This window comes from Sminthopsis crassicaudata, chromosome 6 (genome assembly GCF_048593235.1).
Source record: "Sminthopsis crassicaudata isolate SCR6 chromosome 6, ASM4859323v1, whole genome shotgun sequence".
Lineage (NCBI taxonomy): Eukaryota > Metazoa > Chordata > Mammalia > Dasyuromorphia > Dasyuridae > Sminthopsis > Sminthopsis crassicaudata.
Genome location: NC_133622.1, coordinates 194802762 through 194818731, shown reverse-complemented (window position 1 = coordinate 194818731; position 15970 = coordinate 194802762). Strand labels below are relative to the sequence as shown.

The following is a 15970-nucleotide window of genomic DNA, read 5'->3' as shown; positions in this document are numbered from 1 at the left end:
TAGGGAGGTAATGCCATGATTTGCAAGTGAATTGGATTTAAGTGAGGGAGGGCTGTGCAAAATCACCAGCTTCACTTTCTCCTCCTAAACCATCTGGGTCCAGTGGAAAGATATAGATCAGGACCACTGAGATGACCCTGGATGCAGCAGGAGATTGTGACCTATTTAAGCTAAAGTCTTTAACAAATCTCAATTTGACTGAGGCAATACCCATTCAGTGATTAAGGCTAGGTAGAGTTGAGGCAAAAAATGACCTCTTTTACTTAGTTAAAAAAATAAAAATCTAATCTATTAGGGGAAGACCTTTGGGATTTCTGGCCAAAACAGAAAATTTGTTATTTATATTCACTCTGAGTCAAATAACGCCCAACTGGGGCTTTTCCTGGAATCTATAAATGTTTATTGATTGACTGACAACTACCCTCACTGGCTTTGTCAGACAAAAGGAAGAAGCCAATTTTCTGTATCAATTTCCTCTCAGTTGGCACCACTCCTACTGCTTTGGGATATATAGAATTATAGAATTACAGAAAATCAGAAGGAGAAGGGCCCTCTAAAACCATATGGTTTGGCAGAAATGGCAGGTTTACAAGGTAGAGTCCTCTTGTCTAAGGTGTCACAAATGTCATTAAGCGTCATCCTGGCCAGGAGAAGACACCAGCCTTCAGACTGGAGTCTTGTCCCTCACATCACTACTTCAATTGCCCAGATCTTTGATGCTATATAGGAAAAAAAATCCGAGAACCATAAGGGACCATGAATTATTACTCCTTCTTTGGAAGCATGTCTCAAACCAACCACATAGGGTTTTCCTTCACCAGGTGTGAATGGTCAAGGCAGCGGAGAAGAAATGAAGCTGAGATCTGACATAGCTCTTTAAAGTCTACAGAAACCCTTCTACATCTTAATTCATTTGATCCTCACAACAATTCAGTATCTTAGTATTATTATCTCCATTTTCCAGAAGAGGAAATTGAGGCACAGAAATTGTAACTTCCAGGGTCATAGAGCTAGAAATTAGCTAAGACAAGATTTGAATTTAGGTATTGCTATCTCAATAAAAGTGCACTGGGAGTGATTCATTTATTTAGATCACCTAGGTTCCACTTTCTCAGTTTGAGAGCTAAATCTCCTGAAATCAAGCTAGTTGATGGATCCCATAGTGCAGGCTTGGGATTAAAGGAAAGTAGGAAAAACAGAAAGAATAATAGAGGGATAAAGGGAGAAGTGTCTGGGAAAAGGATGTCTGAAAGGCTTTTCTCATCAATAAAGATACTTTCCTTTGCACTGATTATGGGTCCCCCATGCCTGGAATGCTTTCCCTTTTTTCATTAGCTGTTGGAATCCCTGCTTTTCTTCAAAATTCAGCACTAGCACCCCATGAAGCCCTCACTGATTCCCTCAGCAGCTACAATCTTTCCTTTCTCTCAAAACTTGCCATATATATATGATATATATACACACACACACACATACATACATACACGGCCAGGGACTGTCAATCAACATTCAACAATCATCTATTAAATATTTATTATGTGCCAGGCATTGGGCTAAGAGCTGGGGATACAAAGAAAGGCAAAAACAGTCCCTACCCTTAAGGAGTTTCCATTTTTAATTGAAGAGATAATATAGAAACAACTAGGTAAATAGAAAATAATACAGACTTTTGATGGGGGAAAAGACCTGGAAAAGACCTCTGGAAAAAGAAGTAATCTGAACTGAATCTTGAAGGAAGCCAGGAAAGCCAAGGGCAGAGGTGAATAGGAAGGAGATCATTCCAGGCATGTGGATAACTGGTATAACGGCATGGAGATGAGGGTAGGAAAATTACGTGCAGGATGGAACAAGTAAGTAAGGTTGAATTGTAGTCTTCATGGAAGGGAATAAATTGTAAGAAGACCAGAAAAATAGGAAAGAATTTAGGTTGTGAAGGGCTTTAAATGTCAAATAGGAGACATTATATTTGATCCTGGATATGTGAGAGTGAAAGATAGGCTTCTAGCCTTTGTATTCCCAGACCTAGCACAGTGTCTGGCTCTTAGTAGTCATTTAATAAATGCTTATTGGTTGTCTGATTAATTTGATTGAGAAGGAAATGGTTCTTCTCTCAGTTGGGGCTTGGCTCTACCATGAGGAGCTTCCTGATGTCCCATCACTGAGCCACCCTGGTTGATTGGGCTTGAACTTGATTCCAGTAGGTCCAGTAGATCCCTTGCTCTTGAAGCTCTTGTCGCCAGTAGGATATTTGTGTGCGCACATACATGGGCACACGTATGTCTGTGGATACTTGTGCACACAAAGCTTTCTTTTCTGCAGCTGTCTGTTCTGCTTCTAGTCTCCTTTTCAACTGAGTTGTTCTGACCTCAACCTTCCCCAAGGTAGGGGTGCTGCTTTCTCCAGCCCTCTCTGCTGCATGCTGGTGGCTGCTGGGTGTTTTCCCAGTTATTTAATGGACGGCTTAAAAAATAAAACAGGACTTTCTGATGATGTTCCCAGCAGTGAGATGTGATTCCTGCAGGAGTCAACCCAGGTGTGAACTCAGACCTGTGCTGGTGAGGGAGGGGCAAAGCCAGAGAAGGCTTCGTGAGGCTGTTGGGAAAATGTCTTCAGATCTCACTTACTGACTTCAGATAAGAAGACTAGGCAGGAGACAGGAGAGAGAGGGAGGGAGGGTATCAGTCGGTACCCAAGAGCTCTGCTAGGAACAGTAATGTCAAGTGGTGCAGGCCTTTCAAAGGTCGTTGCAATGCCATAGGCCGGCTGCTTCCCCAGGCTTCCTCTGCCAACAAGCACTAATCCTGTTTTATCAGCAGGAAGCCTGCAGGGTTAATGGTCCTAATCAGGCAAAGTCTGTGCCTGGTTTAAGGCATAAATTAATTCCTAATTTCTCTGTCTCCAGACTCTCTCCCATCCAGTCCAATCCACAATGGTTGCCAGGATAATCTTCCTAATATATGGCTTGGATCACATCCCTCCCCTGCTCAGAAAAGTCAGAGTTACCCATTGTTCATGGGATAAAGTCTACAGCCCAGCATTCACCAACTTGCCCTAAATCTGTCTTTCTTGCCCATTCTTTGGTAAGGTCAAATGAATCAGTCACTTAGTCACCCTCTCCTCCAATGAAGGTAATTAAGATGCTTTACTGCTCCAGCCTTTCAACAGAGATACCACCTTTAGAGACTCAAGGAATCAATGCAAGGCACTGGATTGGTGCCCAAAATCCTTAGGCCACTTGGGGAAGAGGAAAAGCCACTGGAGCAGATGAAGTGATGCTGCACAGGAAATGCATGGGGCTTGGGATCATGTCCCGTGAAGACTCTAGTAAAGTAGGGAACTAATTCAGCACTCAGTATTTCAATACAGAGATGGCGTCATGATAGAAGCAGCTTCAGGCATGCCCTTGGAAGAGAAGCGCTTAAAGATAGAGAGCCTAATTGCCCCTCTCTATACATGCATGTCTCTAGACATGCAAATACACACATGTACATATAAATCCACCTAGATTATGTATAATGTCCATAGGATATGCACATAATGTTATACAAATACAATATATGTGCACATAAATGATACTATAATATACAATACATATGAAATATACAATATCATAACATACTATAATGCAATATGAATAATACTATACACATAGATATATGTTTATTTATTTGAATATATGCACACATACATATTTGTATGCATATAAATATATTTCCAGGGTATATTAAAATCTATATATGTATGTAAATGAGATAGGATATACTTGTATGTATATTTGTTTTTATGCACATATACATATTTGTGTATTTCTAAATATATTTCCATGATACATTAAAATCTATCTATATATAAATGAAATAAGATATATTTGTATATATGCATATATTTCCATGGGATAGTAAAATCTATATATGTATATAAATGTATGTATATAGATATAAATGCATATATGCATTTGTAGATTTGATTCAATGGATAAAAAAGGCCAGTATTTTAATTAGGAAGACCTAATCTGACCTCTCATACATTCCAAAAGATGGGAAGTACAAGGGCAAGGGGAAAAAAAAGAAAAAGAAGAGAAAATAGGATCTGTGAGCATCACTTTTTTAAGCAGAGAAGAGGACAGAAGGAAGCCAGAAAGAAGCTCACACAAGCAGGATACCTTTGAAAACTGCAGTTTGATTTTATTATATACTTAATTAGGTAAGCAAGCCATCCATAATGGAGATCTTCAATTTTATGCACAATTCTCTTTTTCTATTCTGTTCTATATATGGAAATGTCTGTCTTTCTGGTGTTTAAGAATAAAAATGAATTTTAGGAGCAAATAAAACCATTCCTGCCTCTCCTAATGCAGAAAGTATAATATTCATCTCCCCTCCCCATTCCCATTCCCAGCTTCCAATTCTGCATGTCCCTTGGGAACCAAGAACAAAGAGCCCAAGAGCTGGGTGAGTGATGGCTCTCAAGGGAGCTTCCATTTCTGGGGGTGACATTTGCTTTAGCTTCTGGATAAATTGTATCTTATAACTGGCCTTGGGAGCCTCTTTTCCCGCATATGTGCACCCAAAGGCTGCTGGGCCAGATAAGGCGAAGGTCCCAGATGAACCAAGAGCATTAGACCTTGTCTTCCTCGTTTCCCCCAAGAACTTGGCAGCCTGGCCGTGGCAGGGCCAGTTACTGGCTGTCTGGGGCAGGGGAGGCTCATCTCCTTACCTTATCCCGGATCCCTTGTCTCATGACCTCCCGCTCAGCCTCCATCTTGGCGTATTTGGCTTTTCTCTCCTCCTCTTCCTGCCGAAGGGCTTCCTGGCGTTCCTCCTCTTTCTTGGCTGCATCAGGGTCTTTCTCTTCATCTCCACCAAGCATCTTCCCCATGTCCTTGGTGGCCCCTGAGGATAATTAGCAGAGTCATTAGTATGAGTTAGTGAGGGCTCAGTGTATAAATGAGCACAAATGTTAATCTAGATACATAGTTTATACATAGTATGTACACAGTATATGTCCCATATATATACCATGTATGCACCTTTAATATATATACATTGTATATATACTATATGTATATACAATGTATATATATATGTGGTATGTGTGAGTGCACATCAGTGCAGGAGGCTACATCACTCCCACTGTGATGGACAGATCTCGGCGGGTCCCAGCCCCCCCTGCCAACCTAGTTTCTATTGACAGTCCCATCCTGGCTCCACCTACTAAGTCTAGTTGAGATCCTGGGATAATCAGTCAGAAAGATTTTAAAGATCCCCTCGTCCAGAGGTTCTTAACCTTTGATAGTCTGGCAAAGCCTATGGACAATTTCTCAGACTCATGTTTATGAATGAATAAAATAAAATACATAAAATTGCAAAGGAAGTCACTAAGATTAAAATAAAAATATATTTTCCCCTATCGAGGTTCATGATTCCCCCCAAAGTCTATCTGTGGGCCCCAGGTTAAGAACCCCCCATTCAGTCCAATTCCCTCATTTTTATTACAGATAAGGCAACTGGGACCCAGAGAGCATATGACCTTGCCAAATGTCACATGTCATTGGCAAAGCCCAAGTTTTCTGACTTCAATCCAGTGTACTTTCTATTGCACCACACTGCTCAGTAATGGATTGTTTCCTGTCCCCTCCTCCTCCATCATCCTTGGGACACCACAACTACTTGCTTATTGTACCCTTCTTGTCCCTTCCTGCCCTCATGCCTTCAAGCCGAGTGTTTGTGTATTGATGAGTATGAATATATATGTGTGTTTATGTGTCTATGTAGAGATATAGATAAATATATCCGAGGGTCGGAGAAAGCGTGTGAAAATATGTGTCTGTGACTCAGTGTATTTATCTATGTGTATGCTTCTTTGGCTGTAAATATCTGTGTTCTGGGAGAAGCGGAGAGAAGTGGACCAGGACCGATAGGGAGCCCAGGAGTGCCTTCAGCTTTCAGCCCCCTGGCTTAGGGAGTCCGGGGTAGCCTGGGCTATGCCCCAGCTCTAGGCTCAGGACTCTGGGAGCTGTGCCTAGTGGGGGTGGAGGTGGGGGCTGCTGCCAGAGCCCTCACTCCTGCCCTGACTTTGCCAGCCACCACTTTTCCAATGAGCAGCTGATTCACAAGCCCCTTGCAAGCCGCCCTCAACGCCCTCCTTGTAGTGGTTTAATTACATCCCTCTCCAAGGCTCAGCCAAGACCCAGCCCAGCCTCTTGGCTCAGGAAATCCCCTGCCTGGGAATAGGGAGGTCTGGAGGAATCTACCCCCGACGCCCAAAGTTGGGGGATGTGGAAAATCCTTCTCCTCAGAACTACAGATCCCCGAGACCAAGAATAAATCGGCCCAATTCCCAGAGCTGGACAACTGCCCAAAGCTACCCCAGCAAGAGGTTCTCATGACAAAAGAAGAGTCACTGAGGATCCAGAACTTAGCATAGTGTCTATGATAGAGCAAGTGCTTAATAAACGCTTGTTGACTTATCCTGTGGATAAAACCTTTATCCCAACTCTTTTTGTTGCTTTTTTAAAATTAAAGCTTTTATTTTCAAAACATATACATGGATAATTTTACATTGACCCTTGCAAAACCTCAGGTTCCAAATTTTTCCCCCTTCCCCCCTACACCACCCCTAATTGGCAAGTAACTCAATATATGTTAAACATGTTAAAATATATGTTACAGCCAATATATGTATCCATATTTATGCAATTATCATATCACAGCTCTAATGCTCAGAAACCTTCTGTGGTTCCTTAGCATCCAAAGGACAAAGTCCAAACAGAGTCCTGAAGGCTGTCCAGTCATTTGATTGTACCCTAGCCAGTTAACATTATCTTCCACTGCTCCCCCTTCACACTTTGTTCATCAATCAAACTGGATGATTTTCTATTCCCCATCATGCTGTGCAATCACTTGCTCTTATACTTTTGTTTGTGTAGTGCCTCCAATTGGAATGCCTATTTCTCAACCTGGCACATAGTAGGAGCTTTTTGATTATATCAGTTGGTCCTTGAAACAATCCTTTGGAAGGAGGGACACATACATATGTGGGGACCTAGGTCTAGAGCTGGTCACCCAAGGTTCAATCCTTCCATTTTACAGGTGAGGAAATTAGAGTTCAGGAAACCCAGTAGTTACACAACTAATAACATTGGAAGTAGCGTTTGAACTTATGTCTTCCATATTTTACATTCAACACTAGAGCTTGACAAAATTTAATGGCACTGGGGTTACAGTCAGGAAAATCTGAGTTCAATTTGGCCTCAGATACTTGTTAGCTGTGTGATCTTGGGCAAATTGATTAATCTCTGCCTCAGTTTCCCCATCTGTAAAATAGGGATAACAATAATACCTGTCTCCCAGAGTTGTTGTTAATGTAGTTCCTAAATAAATACTATATTTAGTATTTATGCATATAAATAACCTAATAAGTACATTATACAATTTATATATAATATAATATTATTTATAATACATATGATAAATAATAAATAAAATAAATAAATGCAGTTTCATAAATGCTAGCAATTATTATTCTTATTATTATTACTCATGGCAACATAACGAAATGATGGCAGATCTGGGTTTGGAATTCAAGTAACTTCAAATCTAGGCCTCTTTTCAACATATAACATTACTTTGTTTTATTTTGTTTTGTTTTTGTATGTTTATTGACATGTCTGCTTAGAAAAAAGTATTCTTTTAAAAATGCGTGGAAAAGAAAGTCATTTGGTTTGATTCTGGATCACATGCTCAAAATCACTTTTAGGGGTTATGAAAACCAATGTTTTATAGCTCAACGGCATCATTTTTTTTTTTTTTTAATTAAAGCTTTTTATCTTTCAAAACATATGTGTGGACAATTCTTCAACATTAGCCCTGGCAAAATCTTGTGTTCCAATTTTCCCTTCCTTCCCCCATGCTCTCCCCTAGATGACAAGTAGTGCAATATATGTTAATCATGGTAGAAATATAATAACATTACTTTTAAATATATTTTTATATTAATTTTATACCTATCTTCTTTTTCCTACTGGACTGGCATTTTTCTGAGGGCAAGAGTCGGGCCTAGTTTATTTCTACCTCTGTTGGTCTAATAAAATAGCTGACTCTGTTCAAATGCTTAGTATATAAATGAATGGCTATGAACTAAGAGGTCCAAATTATGTCAATTCTTGATTATTTGAATTAATTCAATTTCATAAACATTTTATTAAATGCTTATTATGTGCCAGGCACTGTGCCAAGTCTGGGGTTACAAAAAGAGACAAAAGGCAATCACTTCCTTCAAGGAATTTATACCCTAATAAATATACAGAGGAGAATCCCAATCTCAGATTGTCTGTCAGTACATCTTTACTGAACCCCCAAAGGCCAGACTCCACAAGGGGAGAGATGGGAAAAGGAAAGGACTCGGGTCTCACAGACAAGGAATTCTCTAATTAGAGGGAAGTCAAAGGAAGAACAGACCCCTGCTTCACCTCTCCTTCAAGAAGCTAACAGTCTAGGGAGTAGACAGAGATGGAGCAGGTGTGGGTACTGGGTGAATAAAGGATTGAATATATGTCCCTCTGCAACACATTTGGGCAGACTGAAAGAGATCAGAAAATTATAGGATTTGGAGCTCAAAAGGACCTTGGAAAAATATCAAATTCAATTCTCTTATTTTTATATATAAAGAAACTGAGCCTTACACAGTTAATGATCTTAGCTCAAATTTATATACTGCTTTATAGTTTTCAAAGTATTTTATATGCAATTGTTCATTTGATGCTCATGATAGCATTCATTGCAAGGTAATATGCTATTATTAGCCTGATTTTCCAGAGGAAACCTTCTCAGAGAGGTTAATGACGTGCCTGCTTATAATGAAACATGCGACTCACCTCCAATGGAGAGGTAGCTGGTGGTGGATTCGTAGTACAGATAGAGACAATTTTTTAAAAAATCGGGACATAGGCAAAGTGGAAATTTGCTTTGTTTCACTACTGATTAGAATAAGTTTTGTTTTTCTTGTTTTGTCAATGAGGAGTGGAGAGTGAAAGAGAATACAGTCCTGGAAAAAAGTTAATTTCAGAAATTATTCATCTACGGGCTGGTAGGTACCTAATGTAGCATTTCTGTAACGCTTTCTGACTCCAAGTCGGTAGTCTATCCACCACACTGCAGAGCTTCAATTTGCTCACTACCCCGTAGGCAATAAGGGTGGAAATTGGGGCTGATTGGAGTTCAATATGTTTTATTGATCCCAAGTTCAGGCCGGCTTCTGCTGCTCCAAGGACAAATCTCATCAATTCCACAAGAGCTAGCTAGCTCCCCACCCTAGCCACTTTGAAATTGTAGCTTCTATCAGACTGGATTTTGTTTATTCACCTGGGATCCACCTCCCCGCCGCACAGCCTGTGGTTTCTGATCCTGCCTTGACACAGATTCTGTCCTGATCATCCTCAAAATTCTGTTTTAAGCCCCATTTTCTCTAACTGACACCCCCTCCCGAATGACTAAGACACCAGGTTTCTATCTCAAAGTCCCATGGGTTTTATTTAGCATTTACAGGGTCTGGTACTTTGAGAAGGCCTGACAAATTGATGCTGTGGCTTACAGGAAGGAGGGTTCACTTACAACTGGGATGTATCAGAGAGGTTGACAAAATGATGCCATTTGATCTAGACTTTCTAAGGATAGCTAGGATTTCAGTAAGGGCAGATGAAGGAGATGGCTTGCTAAGTGGAAGTTATTTATTTATTTAGTTAGTTATTGTAGCCAGAGATTTTTATTTTTTTCTTTAAAAAATTCTTTAATATAATAAATTCAGACAAATATTGAACAAACATTAAACTAAATAGCTCACTTTTTTTTTTTTTATTTTTAAAATTTTAGTGGATAGAGCACTGGCCCTGAAGTCAGGAGAACCTGAGTTCAAATCTAACCTCAGACACTTAATACTTCCTAGCTGTGTAACCCTGGTCACTGTGTAATTCAAGTTGCCTAAGCAAAATAAATAAATAAAATACATGTAAAGACAGTTTTCAACATTTTTTCCCCTTGAGGCAATTGGGATTAAGTGACTTGCCCAGGGTCACACAGCTAGGAAGTGCTAAGTGTCTGAGATCAGATTTGAACACTCAGGTCCTCCTGACTTTAGGGCTGGTGCTTCAACATTCATTTTTGTAAGATTTTGAGTTCTATTTTTTTTTCTCCCTTCCTTCCTTACCATCCCTTCCCAAAGACAGAAACCTACATGTAACTCTAGGCAATCTCTTCACTTCTGCCTGCCTCAGTTTGCTCATCTATAAAATAGAGAAAATAATAGTACCTTGCCTCCTAGGCCTATTGTCAAAATCAAATAAGATATTACTCATAAAGTGCTATATAGTGCTAGTTATTATAACTAATAAACCATGAACTAATTTTTGAAAATATTTTAATAACTATTCCAGTATAATTGGTTTCCTTTGTATTTAGTGTTTTTGAAAATATTTGCCTCAATGAGGAGGTGGAGAGGGAGGAAGGGAGAGAATTTAGAATTTAAAAGTTTTAAAAACAAATGTTTAAAATTGTTTTACAATGTAATTGGGGGGAACTAAAATATTAAATGAAAAATGAAAACTTTATTCTGAGGACAGGTCCATAGATTTGGAACTCAAAATTTTAAAAACCAAATGTCCAAAAATTATTTTACATGTAACTGGGGAACAAATGTCAAAATTTGTTTTTACATATAACTGGGAAAAAACCAAAATATTAAATTAAATATGAAAACATTATTCTAAGGGCATTTCCATAGATTTAGAACTCAAAGTTTTAAAAACCAAATGTCAAAAATTGTTTTATATGTAACTGGGGGAAAAATAAAATATTAAATGAAAAATGAAAACATTATTCTGAGGACAGGCCCATAGATTTGAAACTCAAACTTATATAAACCAAATGTCAAAAATTGTTTTACACGTAACTAGGGAACAAATATAAAAAATTATTTTATATGTAACTGGGGGAAAATAAAATATTAAATTAAAACTGAAAACATTATTCTGAGAACAGGTCTGTAAATTTGGAACTCAAAGTTTTAAAAACAAATGTTAAAAATTGTTTTTACATGTAACTGGGGAAAAATAAAATATTGAATTAAAAATTAAAACATTATTTTGAAGACAGGTCCATAGATTTGGAACTCAAAATTTTAAAAAACAAATGCCAAAAATTGTTTTACATGTAACTGGGGGGGGGGGATAAAATATTAAATTAAAAATGAAAACATTATTTTGAGGGCAGGTCTATAGATTTGGAACTCAAAGTTTTAAAAACAAACATTAAAAATTATTTTTACATGTAACTGGGGAAAAATAAAATATTAAATTAAATATGAAAACTTTATTGTGAAGACAGGTCCATAAGCTTTACCATTCCATGGAGGGGTCTGTAACACAAACAAGGTGAAGGACACTAGAATTCTAGGTGAGCCCCCTCATTTTCTAGTTGAAGACAGGGACTTTGAGAGGAAAAGAAATTTTTCCAACATATTATCACAAGCTGTTGACTGAGCAGAGAACCCAGGTTTCCCAAATCCCAGCTCCGGCTCTTTCCTCCTCCTAACGCACCAGCTGCCTGGTTTCCATGCTGTGTTCTGCATCTTGGCTGTTTCTCAGCAGAGTTTTGTTTGCACCAGACGCAGTGCTGTCTCCGAATTTGTGAGATGCTGCATGAGCTCTGTTGGCTGCTGGGACACCTGGAATCCTGCCCAAGAGGGTTACAGACTGGGCCTGGAGCCCAGGGGCCATCGATCCCTGCTTTGGAAGTTCAGGGCTACCCAGAATCCTGGCTCTCTAGGTGACCTTGGGTACTATGCTCCCTCTGGCCCGCAACATTTTTTATTTGTAAAATGAATAAAAATTTCCAACTTGAAATTCTACGATCCCATTTCCCTTCAAGGAGGCAGATTTACTAGTCTATTCCAAAGATTCCTTCTTCAAGTTTTCTTGTATCTTCAACACAAAAAGCCACCATTCCCCATCTATCATTCCTGAGCTCACATTGAGCCACATGGTACAGGCTCCAGGGAGCTAGAATTAGTAAACACAGAAAATAACAGAAACCCTAATGACTTGAAAACATTTTCTTGGCACGAAAATCTTAATGTTCTATTTGGTCTCCAGGCAGCAGGGTTGGCTCTGGCCCCCCAATACAGAGAGAGCTTTCAAATGCTAATGCAGTACGACAGAGATTTAAGAAGGCAGCACCCAACCAGGTTTGCTTAGAATAGTCGCCCACAGCCTTTTTTACCTCCCCAATTAGGTAACTGGTCTACCCAATTCTAGGTACCAGGCAGAGGGAATAGGGGGGGCTCTGTTACTCCAGGCTGCCAGAACCCCAAAGGATGGGTTGTTGAATGCCTCACACACACCATTAAGAGAAATTCCTTCCCCACTTTACCCCATCCCTCCTGTGGAAACACACATTATGAAGGTCAGGGATACAAACTACCCCAACTCTACAAACAGCCATGCATCTCCCCTGCAGAAGGGAGCTCAGTCCAGGGGTTCTGAGTCTGCAGAGACTTCCAGGTCTGGGCTGGTGATTCTCGTTAGAGCCACAAGTGATAAAACCATGAATTCAATGATGTCATCTGGCCCATGAGTTAATAGAAGTAACCACATATATCTATATGGGACTATATTCTCTGACCTAGCAAGAGGCTTAATATAAGATCCTGAACCAAGCAGATCTGGGATTTTTGTCCTTATTAAGGATAAATATTTTATCTTTATATTTAGACTGGGCTAAAAGAGATGGGGGAACTGGAACTGAATTCTGACTTCCAGTGAACTGCATTAGAAAGTATTCTAGAAAGAGCTGTTCTGCAGGAAATGGTTTCCAGGAGCAAAGGTGAATGGACACAGAGACAAAGGTGCAAAAATAGGCCATATTGAGAGCTAGTCAGCTACAGAAATCTCTTCGATTCAAGCACAAACATTTAGGCTAAATCACAGAAAAAGCTAAAGTACCCCCAGTCTATAGGCAGTTGAACTCTATTAACTGGTCGGGAAGGAGATGGGATCTGATTCTGTCTCTGGAAGAGCTATAACCCTTCCCTGAGGAAAGGGAAGCAGATGGCAGCAATTGAGACCTCAGATGTTGGGTGGCAAAGCAAAGAGTTCGCTAAGCAAAGTGATGAGTTCCTGGAGCCAGCTGGGAGATTCAGTAGCTGAAACTGGGGAACAATGAGGCCCAAAGCGATACTGTGAAGACTGAACTTGGGCCTTATTCCATACTAAATTAAATGAGATAATAATCGTAAAGCACTTAGCATAGCTCCTGGCACATAGTCAGTGCTGTGGAAATGTCAGCTATTGTGGTTATTATTACTGGCTATTATTCTGGTCCTGTGAGTCATATGGACTCTGTGGGTCCGCGGATAGAGGAGCACCGATTCCCTAGCAACTCCCCCAGTTCTTTCTCTGCTTGACAAGGATTGGGTCTAGCATGATTTGTATTTCCAGAGAAGGTGATTCCCACCAGAGGAGAATGTGTTCTTGACTGCCTGTGAGCACAGATACAAGTCCTTTTTTTGAGATCCATTAAAGGCCCCTGAAGCCCAAATATAAAATAATTTCTAATCGACTTGGAAATGCTGCCCAGTAGACTTGGAAGCATTATGATCAAATAAGTCGGTGGCATTTTTTATTAAGCACCTATTGGGTGCTAAATCTGGCTGTGTGCTAGGGACATACTCCAAGGTACTTAGAATTAAGCTCATGAACTAGTTCTTAAAGAACCCTTATACTGGGCACTCAGGAAATACTGATGAAATGAGCTCACAGACACTTCTGTGAGTCTGAGTATTCTTTGTAGTGTTTAATAAAATTATTCTATGTTCCATGCCTTGTTAGCTCGGTGTTTGGCAAGGGAACTTGGGATACCTAAAAAAAAGGGAAAGACATGAGCTGAATTCAGATTTCCCTCCTGCCCCCAAGACTTGAGCGCTGGAAGGAAATAAAAACAAGTCAAAGAATATTAATTATTGAAAAAGCTGAAAGACTGACCTATGTGGAGTAGCCCCAATGTCTTAGTGTTTTAAAGATTTAAAACTACATGAAGACTTTTGGGGTGCTCTGTATAATAGCCAGTATTTTATAGCACTTTATAAATGCATTTTTGTTTTATCTTTACAACTGTTGGAGGTAAGGACTATTACTGTCCCTATTTTATAGATGAGGAAACTGAGGTTGGAAAGTTGGTAGGAAACTGAACTGGAGCACTGGACCGGACTATGGTTCTGTAAGGGGAGGATAGGATTCAGGTAAGATACACAGAGGTGGAAATGACAGGACTTAGTAAACCATTGGATTTGGGGAAGAAGGGAGGAATAGACATGGGGAATAACCCTGAAGGGTTGATTCTGGATGGAGCTAGAAATGAAGCAGACTTGCACTCTACCCATGGAGGCTTTAGAATTTGGAGAAGATAATTGAAGTTAACAGAAGTCTTACATTTAGGGAGCTCACAGTCTGGGGCAGACTCATTGATTCTTTCCTGAGAATCCACTACAAAGATTCTTTAAGAACTAGCTCAAGAACTTAATTTTAAATACACTGGAGTGTCTCCCTAGCTCACAAACAAATTTAATATCCAATAGGTGCTTGATAAATGCCATTGTTGATTTCTCTGTTCATAATGCTACATTCTCTCTGGTGTATCAGACAGTATTTTCTTTTTTTTTTTTTTCTTATATATGTTAAATATATTACAGTATAATTTAGATACAATATATGTGTGTAGAACCGAATTTTTTTGTTGCACAGGAAGAATTGGATTCAGAAGGTAAAAATAACAGTTTACATTCATTTCCCAGTGTTCCTTTTCTGGATGTAGCTGGTTCTGTCAGACAGTATTTTCAAGTGGATCAGAAATTATTCATGTCTGCGTTGCAGGGACTCTTAACAAGATCATGTAGGACTTCTGTTCTCATCTTTCTTGTGCTCTTAGTCTGTGCTCACTGTTTTATCCTGGGCAAGTCACTTAACTCAGTCTGCCTCAGTTTTCTCAACTGTAAAATGGAGATAATTACAACACCTACCTCCCAGGATTGTAGTAAAGATCAAACAAGATCATATTTGTAAAGAGTTAGTACAGTGCCTGAGACATAGTAGGTGCTATATAAATTCTAGATATTTATAAATTAATAATTATTGGTATTATCATTATTGTTATTCCTGTGACTCTACTGACTCAATTTACCTTCTATATGATAAACAAACATTGCATTAACCTTTCGTTTTCTGCTTAAGTTTTTATTTCTGGAACCACTGTCTTCCATGAACTTATGAGATAGACCAGTGGTCCTCAAACTTTTTAAATAGGGGCCAGTTCACTGTCCCTCAGATTGTTGGAGGGCCAGACTATAATGAAAACAAAAACTCACACTTTGTCTCCACCCCTCAGCCCATTTGCCATAACTGGGGGTGGGGGGTACATAAACGTCCTCAGCAGGCCGTAGTTTGCGAACCCCTGAGATAGACACTTCCCTCCTTCGCTTCAGCTCCTGCATCTTGGGTCCCCTTTAGAGATTACTCCATAAGACTGACTCAGGAGAGAGAAGTCACATATTCAGGAGTAAGGAGATTGGAATCCACACCTGGTTAAGACATTATTAGCGGACCCTTATTTGGAATGATAGCTTGTATGGATAGACCTTATATTCTGTTAATTAGTTTATTAATGTACCCATCTAACCAACTCAAATGAAGTAGGATAAGGAAAATATCTCTTGCTATTAGCTTTAGAATCTTTGCACATGCTAGGTAGAGGTCTAATATGAGATTAGCTTGGGGCTGAGGCCCTTGAAAAGTTGGCCATTAGCAAGAAAACAAGCGTTCTGGAATACCCCTAAAGACATCATAGAAAGGGGAAAAGATCATCATTTATATGCATGTATGTGTATAGATATATAGAAAGACAGATATGGTATGTGTACATATACA

At 39.4% G+C, this 15970-nt stretch overlaps 1 protein-coding gene across 1 annotated transcript in view; it reads right to left on the bottom strand.

Moving 5' to 3' along the window:
• CPLX1 (complexin 1) overlaps positions 1-15970 on the bottom strand; it is a 111502-nt gene that overhangs the window by 32764 nt on the left and 62768 nt on the right. Inside the window, exon 3 of the mRNA XM_074276647.1 lies at positions 4717-4892. Coding sequence (XP_074132748.1) covers positions 4717-4892 — 176 coding nt within the window. The remainder of the gene's footprint in view (positions 1-4716; positions 4893-15970) is intronic.